Raw genomic sequence first — 16,810 nt, 5'->3', positions numbered from 1 at the left:
ACCCTGCTATCTCCTGCGGACGTACGCTGCCTTCGAAATCTCTCCTGCACCTGGCTCTGCGAGGCTCTTGATACCGCTTGCAATATTTACGATAGCCGTTTGCATAGGAATCTCGATTTTGCGGCGGATACGTTCTCGCCGGTTTGTCGAACTGTATATCGAAAATCAGCCTTGTTATATCTCTACCTTGTTTCACCTGTGTCCAGACCGATTTCCTTCTTCGCTTGATTTTTTCTCTTCCCTTTTTTGCACTCCTTTCCTGTGCTCTTTTTACGTCACGTTACCGTAGGTCCCCTCGTCTGGTCTGCGTCAAGCGATTGACTTTTTAAAACTCGTTTGAAGATTTTTACAAAGATGTTGAACGGTCGATTGATCGGCAGGCAAGAGGCGAAGTGGAGAGCCTGTGACCCGGATGTATCGCCACCTGTTGTAGTGCCTCGCTTACGTGCGGAATGTTCCCAAAACGACACTCCACTGGGAAAAACAGCTCGGATTTTGATTGCGGATTTTAAGAACGTCCGCTAGTTTCTTCCATGAACAACGTGACAGACGACGAAATTTCGAAAGGTAGACCGATTGTTTCTGACGGTGATCGATAAAGCAATAAAATGAACAGCGTTGAATAAAGTTTCTGCCTTCGATCCGACTATTTTTATCGCGATAAGGAGGACGATAAGCGAGAAAACGGCTCGATCGACGGGCTCTCTTCGAGAATCGAATTAACGTACGATGCCTCTGATCGCTTCGTCGGAATTGAACACCAAATTCAATTATATCATCGATAAGGACAAGTATGCCGATAGGCGACGAGATATACGGCTGCGTGATACATAAACGGAAGATAGTATAATCGTTATTCCAATGGGACGATAGGTTTAATCGGACAATTGGCAGATCATGGCTACGCCACGCAGAATCCAATGCTCCGGTGGATGGTCCGTCGGGAGCCATATGGCGATTACGAAGTTCGTCGAGTGGCCGGTTGTCGACAGAACACCTTTTCTCTCCGTGGTTTTGTACACCGGACAGGTATATGTGTATCTTTCCTCCACGTCCTCCTTTTTCATTGGTATCAGCCAAATCTGTCGGAACGAACGCGACAGATTGTAGGACGAATTCGATTGTACGCTTGCTTGGCGAAGAAAATACAGGAAACAAGAGAATGAGATTTTGAAGAAAAACAAACAGATAGAAAAATCTGAAAGTAAAAGAATCGTTTCTTTTATTTGCTTTCGCAGACTTTTTCAATGTAGGAGATAGATAGTAATTAGCATATCGATAAGATATCAAAGAAAAAGCAAAATTGTTTTCTTTTTGGTTTGATTTTATTTGGTTTGAATAAGTCAAAAGTAAGAAAACGTACTTACGTAGGGAACGACGTCGTACAAAATTTTCGGCAGTGATTCGTCGAGTTTCATCGTGCTCGTGTTGAAACGAGCTCCATCGAGGAATAGACCGTAAATGTAAACACCATCGGTTGGTGGTTCAGGGAAAACAGTATCCTTCAAAGGGACAAAGTCGTAGACGAGCAAATCTATCGGTATTGAATATTTCCTCGCGTAGTTCTGTTGTGCGCCGGTGAGAAACGCCTGTGTGAAGTAGAAACCAGAGATCCAGAAGGATGTCGGTGGTCCTTCATCGTACCACAACTGCAGCGAAAAACAAATAACATAGAAAGTATTATTTCCATCGAATCACTATTGATATCCTAAAACGAACACTTCTTCTTGCTAAAATATCTTCAATCTAGAGTTTCATAAAGAAGTATAGAAATATTTGAGCACTTACTATAAAAAGAACTTTTGAGATTGGATATATGACTATATTTTCGGATTTGTTTCATACTTTAACAACATAATAGTGAAAGTGATGTCTCATTGCATCGCTAATAAAGTTACATGAAGTTTAATACAACACATGTAATATATTGAAAGAAATTTAGTATAGCGAGTGACCAAATATCTTCTCAAGTCATTTTATAGTACTTTGCTAGAATCTCAGATTATCTATCAAATGGAACAATTTATAAAGCAAAATAGCACAGACAAATAGCGCCTTGGAAAAAATATTCAAAGATTTATAAAATTTCGAACATCGCGTGAAAATGTTTCCTAAAAATATGTACCTAATTACATTTCCCATTATGAGATCGCTATGATAGATAGCCGAAGATCTTTCGCGCGGTATATACGTGCAGATACCTGAAGAAAAGCGAGCCTCTTCAAGAAATCCTGTATATAACTGCCTAGCGGCTTCAACGACGGATAAGAGTTCCTCATCCAGATCTTCGATATCTTTCCAGTAATTATCGATACGTAGACCTCCTCGAGGTCCGGGTTCATGATCACCAGACCTTAGATTAAGTTCACGAAGCCGTGAAAAATCGATAGACACCGGCTGGCCGTCACAAGCTTAGCCGTTTACCTTTGATCGCCTTCTGAACATTTATGAGGCTATTCCTGATCGTTTGCAGAAGCTTGTTGAATCTTCCCATTTCCTGGACTAGCACCGTGTTCATGCTTTGATTATATAACGTCGGATATTTCTCGAGTGCATCCACCAGATCGAAGTCGTCGGGCAACTTTGACAGAATATCAGACGCTACACCGTAGACGATCTCGTCGGGTGATTTTCCTACGTCTGTTTCCGTTTCTCCCGTGTCCTAATTGGAGGACGGAGCAACACAGGGTCTCGTTAGTCGTCCGCACGATTCGTCACGCAGAATACATTTAAGGAACCCTATTATATTTTGTGAAACACGAGGCGAGCCGAGGCGACCGCGTACACGCCTTAATTGTCTCGAAATTAATGAACGAAGATAATGATAACGACCGACCCGTGATACCAACAACCGAGATTTTCCGCAACGAAAGTGGCGAATATTTTTGATACAGATCGTGTCCACCATGAACTAGACTACGAATCTCCAGACTTACGATAAATACTAGAAAATGATGCTTTAATAATCAATACATTTAATAAGATTTAATAACGTTTCGCTTTGAAAATTCATAGAATAATCGAAGTGCGCATAACAAAGTGGTATTACCTTTCTCCTCGATTTTTTCAGCTAAGCAAGCATGAGATATATGAATAATAGAATGATAGTGTATATTTATTATTTACATGATTGAATGAATTTGGTTTCAATATCACTTACTTTAATATCCTGAATAGACTGCAGGATGAAACACGATATAATATTAAGACATCAAATTTCCATATGAAAATCAAGTTTCATAATATTAACCTCACCTGCGTTGCCAATAAGGAAGACAACATCGATGTAGTCTCCTGCTGATCCTTAATGATATCCGCATTGTCGTTCATCCCAAAGACACTAGGAGCAGTGGCCATTGGAAAGGATCTAATATATTCAAGAAATTCGTTATAATCACTGACTTCAGGTACATAGTATATACCACTAGGATCGAATAGGTATTCCTTCTGTGCAATGACTTCCATACAATAAAACTTCACAAGAATCGTATTTAAAGTTCTCCTATCCCATTCGTCTGTCACGCGACCGCCATAATTACATTCGCCTACGAGACAAATTAATTTTGAGTGAGAATTGAATTTTCTAAAACAGTACACGATATTCAAGAATACAATTCGTTGATGAACATTGATTAGAAAATATTTCAAATAGTATTTTACGTTAGTACAATGTTGGCCCTAGATGGGTTCTTTTAAAAAGAAAAAAAGAAAAAGAGTTTAACCACTCAACTAACAAGTTTAACAGAGTCTAACGATTAATGCGATACCTGTTAAGTATTTCAAGGCCGTAAACTGAACGTCATCGTACTGATCCAAGAAGATTCTCAATTGCAGCGCACTGATCCGTAGGTCGGTCTCGTTGAACTCGTATTGATTATTCCAACCGATCGGCCCAAATTTCCTGCGTTCTTGAACAATCGCGTGGAAAAAGCACAAGGAAAAAAGCAGCTTCTTGAAAGCCTCGTTTTGCTTGCAAGTCTCGAAAAATTCCTCATCGCATATTGGGTCCTTACGAACGAAAGAATGATCAAGTATTGACATATGATTTTAAAAATGCTGTACGCTTCCGAAGATTTTATAAAATTCGGAACAATTATTTTTACATTACCTGTAAGAAAGATCTGATTATATTTGCTCTTAGTCCTTTCGGTGGCTCGTTGGTCATTTTCACACCATTCTGAAGGACGCTAACTGGAAAATGCTCCACTGGATAACTTGTCAGCCATAATCGGAAATCTGGATGCACAGTTCCTGGTGTGAAGCTTTCACAAATCTAGAAAAAGATTTTCCTCTCTCGCCTCTCAAATTTTTTGCTCCATCATACCATTCTGCCGCTTGATGGTCTGTCGACAATTCGGTAATACCTTTTCCAAATGTGGCATAAAACTCTTGGCAAGGTGACAGTTCTGCAGAACCACCCAGGTACCATTTTTCACTCCCTCGTCGATTAGCTGGGCGGCGATAACTCCTTGTCCTTGACCCAAAGAGAGGGAGAACAATCGGTTTGTACCGAAACCTTGATCGTCGGCGAATTTCAGTAGAACCGCCATAGGATCGGCGCCAGGCGTTAACACGAATATGAGGGGACTGCAGGAATATGAATCCGCGAACGACGATACCAGGTCGAAGGGCGGCGGCTCGATGTACTGTTGTCCCAGTTGTTCTACCACGAATTAATCGAAAATCGTTCGCCTTAATACGAAGCTTCGATATAGCGTAATACCAAACCATTTCTTTATTTCTGTCTTCATCTTTATTTTAATATATCTACATTTATATTACTATTTTTCAATATATAGCGAGTCACGAAAATATTTGAATTATTTATTATATATTTAGGGATATGTTTGTTGTGAATACGATTGTTGTGAATATTCGTGAATTATAGTTTTCGAAATATTCAAAATATCGCGTGCATGAATTCTTCTTGACAAATATGTAAGCAACCATGCGACGTATTTTTACATGAAGATTTTTCACCTTCTACAAATTGCTGGACGGCTGGCACAACTTTGTCAGGACGCATACATCGCAGCACGATCATTCTCTCGAAAGGGTTGAGCTTGTCGTAAGGCGCGGGAAACGTTAAAGTGTGAGGCTCCATATGATCAAAAATGGCTTTCCAATCATTCAACGTTGTCTCGAATGCGTTTTGAAATCCCTAAACGAAAGAGACTCGAATTAGTTACGAAAATGTATAACTATACTCAATGGTAATGGTATAACGAACACTCTTTGAATTCGAACTACGAAGTAGGAATCGATCATGATAAAATGTTCGATATAACTCGGACAATAAGAATTTATTTTTTAGAACTGTGACCAATCGGGAATACTAAGATCTGGAACATAGGTGCCTTACCGTACCACGTTTCATCGTACCATAAACCCTGGAATATTATTCAAACGACACAACTCGTCCCAGGATTTCGAGGGTAGCCATTTCGTGGGATTTGCGAAAGGATTCTCAAGGCCAACGCCGCCGGTCAACAGAAACATCCATTGGGGCATCGAGAGTCGTCCCTGCTTATTCAGCAGGTTCACCGAAAGCAGCAGCGAGAATAAAAGCTTGTCCTTCTCGAACAACGACCGACATATGTTCACGTAAAGTGAGTAGGTGAAGTGCTTCGTGAGGTCCTTCAGTCGTTGCTGAATGTCTTCGACCCGTTCCGTGTTGTCGATTGTGCTATTGAACAGATTCACGAACCAGGCCAGAGAGTATTGATACATCGGATCAATATTCGCCAGGACAGCTAGAGAAAATTTTATTCAATTAAGATTAATTCAATTTTCTTTTGAATCTGCGAAGACACTCCAGTGGACTTAAATTCGTCATACAAACGAAGTCGGGGAGATTCTACGAGTCAAAATATTACATCGGTATATGTAAAATACTTTTTCAAATAAAACTTTAAGTAGACCTAGTTTCTTCAAAATATCATACGAGTCGATTCGCTTTAATACGATTGATAGTGAAGAAGGTGATAAAATTTGTACTTTAAAAGTGTTCAAACTCGAGTTTTTCAAAAATGGAGCTTCCAACGCAATTTTATTCTTCTCGATTTCCGTCTTATTTTGAACCATAGAATCTGCCTTATTGCACTTATACAGTAAAACGCTTAGTGTGTGTCACCAATCGTGAAGAAAAGAACGGTGCTGTAAGCAGCTATGGGCGTGTACTCCAATCTTGCAGCGTCGATAGACTTTTCCGTAATCTCAGCTGCCGTTTGTTTCGTGACTATCTCATCAGAAAGAGTCTTGGACGAACTAAGTACACTAATCGCTGTTTCATCCTCGAGAATATTTCCTTCTGCTGTCGACAGAACTTCCAGAATTTCGTCTTCGATCTCCTTCAGTTTCCTACGAAACAAAGTCGTTGGCGAAGATTGAAGAAATGTAATAAAACGTTAATGTACTTCTTGTTGGCGGCTCCTTGGACGATTAGCTGATTCTTCTCAGACTCCAAGTCTGGCCTTTCTTTGGCTACCACAATACCGAGGAGCTGATCTTCAAGGCCTATCGGTGTGATCATGAAATTCAGTAGTGTTACCTTAACTGCTACCTCCGGTAAATAGTGAGGATTGCGTAATTTGGTTGTAATGTAAAATCTGTAAAAAAAAAAAGATAAGTAAAATTTATTCCACCCAACAGTATAGGAATTAATATATCAGACAGTGTCGCAATTGTTTTTGAATAAATAAATGTTATTTATTTCGAATGAAATGTACCGGAAATTGGCAGAGTACTCGATGACAGAATCCCCAACCTTGATACATTCCGCGCCACCAGACTTAAATGTTTGTTTCATCAAGAGCGGTTCCAACGCAGCATCAAGTTCTTCGCCCACATTCTCTAACAAAACTGGCTGTCCAAACTGTATAGCATTTTCTAACACTCTCATATAATCACTCTGCGACAATCTAATAACATGAATATTATTTTCCTTCTCCATATTCTTCACCCATTTGTTAGCCTGGCCCTGAGGATCGATCATCAGGGGCCATCGTCGAGAATTCGTAACAATTATCGCGTTATCTACCGAGAACAAATCACTGGGCAAACCAAAAATATTCCAGGACCGTATCAACACAGGATCACCTAGAATCTGAGTAAGCTGATAGTCCTTCGTACAAATTACTTCCAAATCGGTGCAAATCTGCACCCAGTTGTCGATTTGTTGCTGTCTATACTGAGTGGTGAACACTCCTAAATAGGCCACGATCCCGGAGCCGATGAGAATGTCTCCCGTCAGCTTGTAATAACGCTCGCCCAGTTCCTTCGCAGTATCGGACCATCTGGTGTACTCTCCCCCTAAGCCGCCAATCAACTCCCTGGCTCTCCTTAATCTTGCCTCGCACTCGTTCACTTCGTCCGTCATCGCCTGATACTCCGCTCTTCGTTCAGCCAACAGCTCCTCCAGCTTCGCCAATCTGTCACGCACTTCTTGGAGCTGACTTCTCTTCAAGTTCAATTGCCTCATGGCCTCATTGTAGTCGGCCTCCGCCAAGGCCAGCGCTTGCTTCTTCGGCGCCACGATCTTCGCCACCTTGTCGTACTCTGACAGAGCGAAGACCCATCTACAGAGACCTTCACAGGCGGTAGAAACTTGTCTGATCCGTTCTGGATCGAAGTTTGGATTTGTTAAGATAGTGGTGCGGATCTTCGTCATGATCCTTTCTGGAATGTTGTCCTTATCGAACGTTAATAAGGATTCGAGGAATTTCATGTCGCTCAATATGCGAAGAGATGGCCTCCAATAATCATCTATAACTCCATCTGGAGTCTTAACCTTCTCCGGTTTCACGTCCTAATAGGATAGAATTTGTATGGATCATGTTTTTATTCTTTTGATAAGCAGGCTTTGAATAAGTACATCTTTGTGGAGATTGAGTTTAGTTTGAAGTTGAAGATCGAACCTTTAAAATGCAAACTGCTTCCATCACCAATCGAACACCGGCTGGCGGTCGTTTCATGGATCGCACGATTTGAATATCCTGAGGAGTCAGAGTGTTCAAGGCATCGTTCGCCGCGTTTAATATCGGCATCACTTCTTGCAGATCGGCGTCGCATTCTGCGCGAATGGCGCTCGCTTCGTTCGCGACGACCTAGAAATTCGAATATTCTACTTTTAAAAAATGCTACAAAGGAATTTACGTACACGTACCGAGTTCCGTGCATCCGACATACCGGACGAAAGTCATTTTTGTTACGAGCTCTACGATTTTCGTATTTCAAAATCTCATTAATATTAACAGAGCGCAAGCATACGTTGTGGAAGCAATTTCAGCAAAAGTTATTAGAAACCGTAGAAAGCATGAAATCCTTTTTACAGAGCGAAAACTACTTAAATAACATCGCTGGAATTAACATTTGTGTCCTAATATTTCAAATTTAAAAGATATGTAGATTTCTCGAACTATATGCGAATAAATGACAAACATACTTCAAACTACTCGCAATTATCAGTAAGGACGCACATTTACTTTATTCTCTAGTATTTTCATACCCCAAGGTCTCACTAATATCAGCATAACGCAAAGATGCATAACGGAAGGAATTCGAGAGGGAGTAATTAGAAACCGTGAACAAAGGTGGAGTGGCCTTTACAGGGCGGAAGTTTCCTAAATAAAATCGAGTGACTGTGATCTTTAAGCCGGCAACACCTTACCATGGCAGCCTCTTCGTCCCTCTTGACGACTTGCTCCATGGCAGCTACCTCCTCGCTTTCCCTTTGAACGTCGAGAAACGTGGCCTCCACGTCCTTAGCGGCGACAAGGAGCTTCGGTTGCAACGCGACTAAAATCTCTTGCATCTTCTCCACTTGCCTGTGAGTACTGTCCAACTTTTCCAAGCCAGCTTCGTACCTTTTTTTCCCATCGAGCGCTTCCTTCCTCTTTTTTGCGAGCAGGTCCTTGAAAGTGTTGATGAGCTCCAGGTACGAGGTAGGCGTAACGTAATTGTACCTCTTTGACTTCCTCAGGAACTCCTTTGTCAACTCTTGCGTGGACATATGAAAGAATTGGCACATCTCGATGCAGGCGTCACGTTCCTTCTCCGTTAGATCGATTTCGCCCAAGAATTTAGTCGCCACAGCGAGCAATGCGTCCTCGGGCCAAGGTTGCAGCCAATCTATCGTGCAACAATTCACCAATGCCGGAAATTTTCGAATTCTGATACGAAAATTGTCACCAATAGGCGACATGGTGACCACGATATGCAAATGTTCGCGAACAGTTTGTACGAAGAAATTGAACAAAGCCACGGGGCTGCCGTCTGTCTGCAAGGATCTGTCTCTCTGACGATCGATAACTCGCATCTTCTCGCAAATATCAGATATTTCATCAGGTGCAAATATATTAGGAACCTCTCCGGAATTTAAAAGATTGCTAATGTCTTCCAGAAAAGTCTCTTCTTTAATTTGTGTATCCAAAAACAGGAAAGCTGTGTGAAGATCGCTGGCTGCGCTCTTTTTTAGAATGTCTTTTACGTCTTCGTGCCATTCGTATAGACCATACTGTTGAGACATTTCCACTTGAAACAATTCGTAATCTGAGATGTGAGCTGCTAATTTCGTTAACGATTGGCGTCCCGAACCGCCCACTCCGATTAATAACGCGTGACTTCGAGGCTGCATCATTATGCGACAGATCTTTGATAGATGTTCTACGGCGAATCTAGAGGGCACAATAAAATAGAAAAATTGCGGAGATATCTGGAAAAAGGATCTATAAGAGAAAATGGTGAACTAAGGGAATTATGATTTAACGTTATTTAGTTTTAAAAAGTATAACAGTGAACGAGATAGGTGATAATCTATTTCTATGATAAATATTACTAGACCTATAAACCACTTTTTCAGAAAACTCCTCAATTTTCATCGTTTTTTACTTAAAATATACGCAACCGAGTAAAACCTGAAAAGAACGAGATTCATCGGTGTCCTCGAAATGGAATTATATTCAGCAAGATATTCTTCAGCTACGATTGCCAAGTGGTCTAAATCCTCCACTTCGGAATATAGCTTTTTATCCGCCAATATATCGTAGAAGTCACAATAAATCAGATTTCGAAGCTCTACTTCTGTCACCTAATTACGATTAAAGAAGATTATGGAGACGGTGATATATAAAAACCTTGCGTATTAGAAGAAAACGTACTGTGCCAGATCTAGCAGTAAGTAAATCTTGAAACAGGTGGTCCAGATTGTCATCCATATATTCTAACATGGTCCTTCGTATCTGCTCGACGAGCCACTTAATATCATGGTCGTCTACCAACCGATCACCATAAACGCGCAACACTTCGTGTACCCAGAGACGCTTTAAACTCGCCTTAAAACATTATGTCGGTCAGGAAATATTATGTAGTTCTCATACATATTTATGAATAGTAACCGTCAAAATTGGATATATCTATTTGGAGCATTATGTTATCATTACGTTAATAACAAAACACAAAGAAATTTATCTCTAATTCCATTTAAGATTGTAAGCTGTTGAAAAAGTTGAGTTTGTTTTACGTTATAAAAACATGGACCTTTAGGGTCATCTTAACGCTAATGCAAACGTGTAACCATGCTAATATCATTAGAATATCGAGCTTCCAAGGTCAGTAGAAGACACGCAAGACTATGAATAGTCATACAGATTATATCATTAGAATTTAAAAGCTTAAGATTGTTCTTCGTAACCCTACAACGTATCATAGAATAAAACAGAAATTTATCTGCAAATAAATACTTACAGGTTTAGTGACACTTTCAGGCGTACACAGTAGCACTCCTTGAATCACTCTGGAAAAATCTCGTAAGTTGAACAAGTAATGGCATTTGGCCGGTGTCGGTAGAAGAAACACTCTAGTTTCTTTATAAACATCTAAGGTTCCGCTCACGATGTAGTCGACACTAGGAAAGTAATAGTCCGGAAATTCCTTGTTCGTAAAGTGCCATGTCACGATGGTGGAGAAGATGGTGTTGAGAACGTCATCAGAGAATTCGGAAATTCCTAGGGTAAAGAAGTGTCTCTTGAACCGTAGCGTGACGTCCAATCCGCTGGATGGAGGACCCATCGCGCAAACCAGCTGAACGTCCACCAGTTGTATAGGCGTCACTTCCTTCAAATCGTACCACGTCCAATGGTCCAGCCATTGCCTCAACAACTCTATAGGTGGCTGTGCTCCGTACTCTTCCTTCTGTGGCATGGAGATATCGTCCACGAATACAACCCAATACTTTCCTGGCGGAGCTCCATATAGTCCCTTCTTTCGTCTGTCCAATTTGTTCATGATGATCTCTTGGGTTTGATTGGCAGTAGTCTGCGCGGAGAATATTACGAAAAGAGGTTTGAAAATTTCTGGGTCGTTCTTCTTCAATAAGAACTCCATGATGTACACTGACTTCCCGGTACCCGTCGGACCGACCAAAAGGATAGGTTTTTGATGACAAATTAACAGTTTAAACAGATGAAAGTAACGAACAGTTTCGATCGTGGGGACGATTATCTGATTCATTGGTATGTCTTTTGGTATTACTGGAACGTCTTTTAGATCATCCATCCAAGGTCTCCATTTGCCTCTACCTTCTTTGATGTATTTATAATCGAACACCAAACCTGTCATTGGTAAATTTACTACGTATGGTTTGGATGGATCGGTGGTTTCTTCGGAAACATTGAAACGTTCTCTGACATCGGCGGGGAATTCTCTCTCTGTTAATGCTCTAAAGAGATCGCTGAAGCATTCACGGGAGTCTACCATCAACGTGCCGCCCAACGCCCAGATACAAGAAAAGAAGAAGCAACCCTGAAACACCCTTAACACTCGTCAGTTTCTCTTTCTTCGATAGAAAATGCTTGACAATGTAAGTATTTATGTACCTCCACTTGTGCCCTTAAATCTAGATCTGTTAGAGTTTGGAGGTACTTCTCGTCGTGGTACTCGTCGAGGAAACAATCGAATAAGTATGTCACAGACCTAACCATATTAGCGTCTTGCATTGTTATTAATTCCTGAAGGTAAAATTAAAAACACGTGAAAATAAGAATAATACCAGGGCCTCCTTACACGATAATTTGTTAATTGATAATATCAGCAAATTGGCAAGTTTACTTTAATTGATTTATAAGTGACATCTTTCGAACCTTGACTCCCCAACGAAGCAGATGCAGGAGTGGAGGACAAAACCTCATGTACATCTCGTGCAAATGGTTTTTAAGATGCTCCGTGAAAGACAATGGTAAAGTGTTCAACCACGAGAGCAAAATTGGTTTCCAACCTAAACTAACTGGTTCCATGTAAATCATACCGCATCTTGACACTGTGGCAGGTGACGCGACCTATATCGATCGTAATAATTAGACTATGAGCTTTCGTTCCAATCTAAATTTTTATGAACGAAGCTAGAAAAGTAGAGTCTAAATAGAAATTTGTTTCGCTCTATAAATATCATACACTGCCGCTCATAAATATTGTGGCTTACAAAAGAAATAGATAAAACACTTTATGTAAAGAGGACAGGATAAATTTCAGTAGGCTACCTCCAAGTCCATAGGCTCAAAAATTAAGTTCGTGGTGGGCGCTAGCTGGATAATTTCCCCGGAGGTCAGGCAGAGCTTTTTATTGTCATCCAGGACAGTATTCATGTTCTCGATCCACAGGGCGTCGACCGGCCCATCGAAGACCAACCATTTCCTATTCAGGTTGGTGGAAGTCGCGAAAGCTCTGTAACTGACAGCGAGCACGCCGTCGCTCCATTCGTGCGAGGCCGGGTCGAACTGACCGTATAATTGACCCATGGTGATCGCCTTTGGATTGATAACGGTTATCTCCACCCGGTGTTCGTCCATCAGCTTCCGTTCCTCTAACAAACCAAGACAATCGGCCAATATTCTATAAGCCGAGGTTTTCCCTCCAAATGGTAGACCAACGATCATGAAACCGTGTCTGACGATCATCATCTCATAGATCTGCTGTATCTTCTCCAAAAAGAAATCAGTACACTGAATATTAGCAGCGGTACACGCATCCATCGTACACGCGTTTAGGTGAGTATAATCTGGCGGTGGAAGAACGACTCCGGGAAACAAATCTGAAGCGATGCCCTCGAAAAGAGGCAGATCGTGAACCAAAAATTTTGGCAGGTTAACATCCAATATGCTTCTTAGCATGAGGATGTCTTCAGACTCGTCAGGATACCTGATCAAGAGTCATAATAATTATAATCCGAATTAGAAAAGTTATAGTGTAAGAATTAGTATCTCATCTTAAATGATTTTGGGGCACGAATAACCATTATAAATGATCGAAATTTTCTTTGATTACGGGAAATCAATTATGACGGAATTTTTCTTAATGAAATTTTTCGCAAAAGTTTTAAAAGTAATCGTCACATTCGATTCTCGTACCTGAGCTTTAAGTTGCCAGCTGCAACGAGGACAGATTTCACTGCCCTCATACCATAATCGTAATGATGCTGACTACTCAACTGCTCGGAGCAAAGTCTGTAAGCTGTGACGATTTTTACAGCTAGAGGTCTACCGTTATAAAAGCCATAGGAGTATAGCGTGTTCTCGGCGATCAGCGCGTAATCCGGCACCATCATGGCCACAGGACGGAACAATGCCTTTAGATTGTCCGGCAACTCTGATCTCCCCGCGTAACCCGGATTCATCGTGATAAAAATGGCGCACGTTGGATCTAAAAAGATCTCCGTGCCTTCGAATACGATCTTCTCAGCGCCGCTGTTTATCGCTCGTTGAATCGTTAAAATTTGTTGCGCTACTACTGATAACACTTCGAGATCGATTCGATTGAATTCGTCAAAACAAGACCAGGCGCCACAAGAAGCCAGTCCTTTGAAGAATTTTCCTAATGCGAGATAATCGAGGCCTTCGGAACAATTAAAGACGACGCACTGTTTTGCTACTGCTTTAGCAAGATCTTTCGTCGTCTCTGTTTTACCAGTTCCGGCGGGTCCCTCTGGTGCACCGCCTAGATGAAGGCTCAAAGCGCCGAATAGAGTTCGATAACATCTATCCGTTAAGGGAGTGATTACTAATCTTGAAGAATTGCCAAGGTACTCATAACCATAACGTTGCTGTGAGTTTATCATGTAAGCCCACATGTTTTCTTCCTGAAATAAATATTTTTAGTAATAATCTTACTATTAAAAGATCTTTCTTTATTTTGTAGGAAGTTAGCCTGACCAGCCAATAGTAACGCAAGTGACACAACCATTTGAAATCGGTGTTCTTGATCACTTCCTCCTGGTGAAGCGACGCAAGCACGTCTTTCCCATGGACATCCAGCGTAACTAAAGCTTCTACAATTGTAAATCTATGTATTATATTTTGTACTAAGAAAATTATACTGGGAAGTATAACTTATGAATAATCACCAAGAGTGATGCGATTCTGTTTCGAAAGTTTGCCTCTGATTAACGATATAATGTCGTTCAGTTCTGCCTGACATTGATCCAAGTATCTCTTCATCCCTTGAACACCGTACGGCATCGATTCCTCTATACGTAGAGTCCAGTATGTTTTACCAACGCAAAGAATCGTTTGCCCTGGCCATTCCAGCACCCAGACCTTCCTCGATTTAGTAGGATACGCCTGGATCGCTAGCAGCACCTCATTTCGTATACTTTTTCGCATAACCGTTTCCAATTCGATCAACCATTTCTCTACTTGTCCTCTGGCAGCAGCTGTGGATATTGTCTCTATCAGTCGAACCTCTTCGTCCTCTGTCGATACCATAGCGACCACTTCGAGGTCCTCGTTAAAATGTAATCTATGTATTCCCTCGAAACATTTCTTTAGATGTGGCTGAACCCTGAAACAAATCGTTATAAATATTTCAAAATATTTTATTTCAACAATGACACGATCGTGTATAGTTGATTAATTTTTCGGAATCGAGTTAATAGCAATTTTTATTACCGAGTCGGATCCTTAGTTTCAGAGAGAATTTCCAGCAACTCGTCGTTAGACAGGAAAAAGAATCTCGGGAAGAAGAGTCGTTTTCTTTCGAGGTAATCATTCAGACCCTTTTGGATGTCTTCTAGTAATCCGTAGCTCTTCTTTAGCCGCTCCAACATTTTATCGATTTCGACGACAACGAAAACGCGAGGATCCGCGTGGACGGTCTTCATAATGTCACGCCAAGTTTTATCCACCGCGGAAAATTTTCTTCCTTCCTCTGGCATCTGTTGCTGTATATCCGGCGATGTGAAGATCGGCTCCAGGTACATCCAGATCGCCTGCACGCGTAGCCATTGGTCCAGAATATCTTGCAGCAAATGAAGTTTGTACTCCCATCTCCTGTTTTGTAGCGTTAGGTCGTTAAATTCCGATCATACTCGCAATATCTAGTATCGCTTGGAAAAGTAATAGCTCGTAAAAATATTTTACACTCCAATTATCCGTAACAAGATGTTAAAAACTGTTGACGATCTATGTTTCATAGGCTGTAAGAGCCAAAAACTTTTTACAACAGGTATTAGTCAGTTGAGAAATAGGTAGACACACAAAAAGTGAATGAAAATGTTAAAAACACTTGTTACATTTTTGTTCTTTTTGTAAAACCAACAGAACCCCCTTGGATCTATCTAATATTTTGTATATCATGAATACTACTATACTATAATAGTTCTAGCATCGATTTTCATTAATTTTCTTACAGTATCCTTGCTTCAAAGGGTTTTATGTTCGGCGAATTCTTGATAGTAACTGTCCTAATGATGTGATCGTCTAAAAGAAGTTGTATATCGTCGACACCAGCGATGACGTAGGTACCAGTATCCTTGAAAGGGTTCACCGTAAAGTATAAATCGGCCCAATCCTTCTCCATCTTATCCATGGCTCTTTCCAAGGTTGCTTCCTTCGACGCGTTGTCCGAGATGCTCTCGAACTGGCTGACGTATATGCCTAAATTCATGTCCAGAATCTTCGCCAATGTTAAATCGGGATCGACTTTTATCGGAATGTTTATGATCTCCGAAATTTGCTCCCAATGGCGATCCTTTAATCCTGGATTACCAAGCGTAAAAACGATCGGCATGTATTCCCTGAAGTCCTCGATTTTTTCCCGGACACTGGCTGCTAGCTGCCTCAAAGCTGGCTCTTGAAAACTTCTCTCCAGCTTATAGATCGTTCTGTTCGTGCAAACAGTTTTCATTAACCACTACACGTCGGAAGAATATACATTTTATCTTTATTGCTAAATAATTCTTAAGGAATATAGGAGAATAACTTGAATTCTAATTATAATAAGTTATTCGAACTTTCACAAACATGAATATAGAAACAGAGGCTAAGGAAAGTCAATCTGTTTCGATCACTAAATATTCTAACAAGTAGATAATATTATAACGATTGCATAACAAATATATCGACCTGAACGCGTATCCTACGTCGTTATCGATGTCCTCCGGATTATAAGAACCGATCATTGAGTTTAACCACTTATCCTGCTTCGTCAAAAAGTCACAAATCGCGTCAAAGAGTAGTTTGAAGGGCTTCAGTTGATCAGCGATCTGTTTACGACGTGGATATTGCGTTATGTCCCAGCCAAACGATGCTTCTTCTTCGTTAAACTTATCGATCTTCTCCATGGCGGCGATCAGTCGGTTCTCTAAAGTCTGTGCCCTTCTCTGATATTTGTACACTTCTCCTATATCACCCCAATGTTGAATCTCGTCCACCTGTTTCGCGTAAGACTCCAATTCCTCCTCGAACCTAAGATACCTAACTGTTGAAACAAGAAACAATTTCAATAATTGTCAATTTCCTCGAACACGTTTTTTCTCTTCTTA

At 40.9% G+C, this 16,810-nt stretch overlaps 1 protein-coding gene across 1 annotated transcript; it reads right to left on the bottom strand.

Annotated features, from left to right (window-relative positions):
• Positions 1-560: 560 nt before the first annotated feature.
• LOC117206249 (dynein heavy chain 7, axonemal-like) lies at positions 561-16,746 on the bottom strand. The gene is made up of 29 exons (XM_033445415.1): positions 16,392-16,746; positions 15,677-16,150; positions 14,937-15,317; positions 14,393-14,829; positions 14,202-14,317; positions 13,401-14,128; positions 12,534-13,191; positions 12,138-12,332; positions 11,874-12,005; positions 10,744-11,799; positions 10,154-10,331; positions 9,915-10,080; positions 8,669-9,674; positions 7,917-8,105; positions 6,729-7,807; positions 6,417-6,608; positions 6,134-6,360; positions 5,383-5,753; positions 4,981-5,161; positions 4,365-4,663; positions 4,109-4,273; positions 3,768-4,008; positions 3,256-3,545; positions 3,161-3,178; positions 3,050-3,070; positions 2,425-2,662; positions 2,202-2,353; positions 1,368-1,649; positions 561-1,082 (listed from the first exon to the last, which is right to left on the bottom strand). The coding sequence occupies exons 1-29, from the start codon at positions 16,607-16,609 to the stop codon at positions 876-878; spliced, it is 9,897 nt and encodes a 3,298-aa protein (XP_033301306.1). The 5' UTR covers positions 16,610-16,746; the 3' UTR covers positions 561-875.
• Between the last annotated feature and the right edge of the window lie 64 nt (positions 16,747-16,810).

The sequence above is a fragment of the Bombus bifarius genome, unplaced genomic scaffold (assembly GCF_011952205.1).
Source record: "Bombus bifarius isolate JDL3187 unplaced genomic scaffold, Bbif_JDL3187 scf7180000008000, whole genome shotgun sequence".
Taxonomy (NCBI): domain Eukaryota; kingdom Metazoa; phylum Arthropoda; class Insecta; order Hymenoptera; family Apidae; genus Bombus; species Bombus bifarius.
Note: the sequence above shows the minus strand (reverse complement) of the source record. Positions and strands in the feature narration are given on the sequence as shown.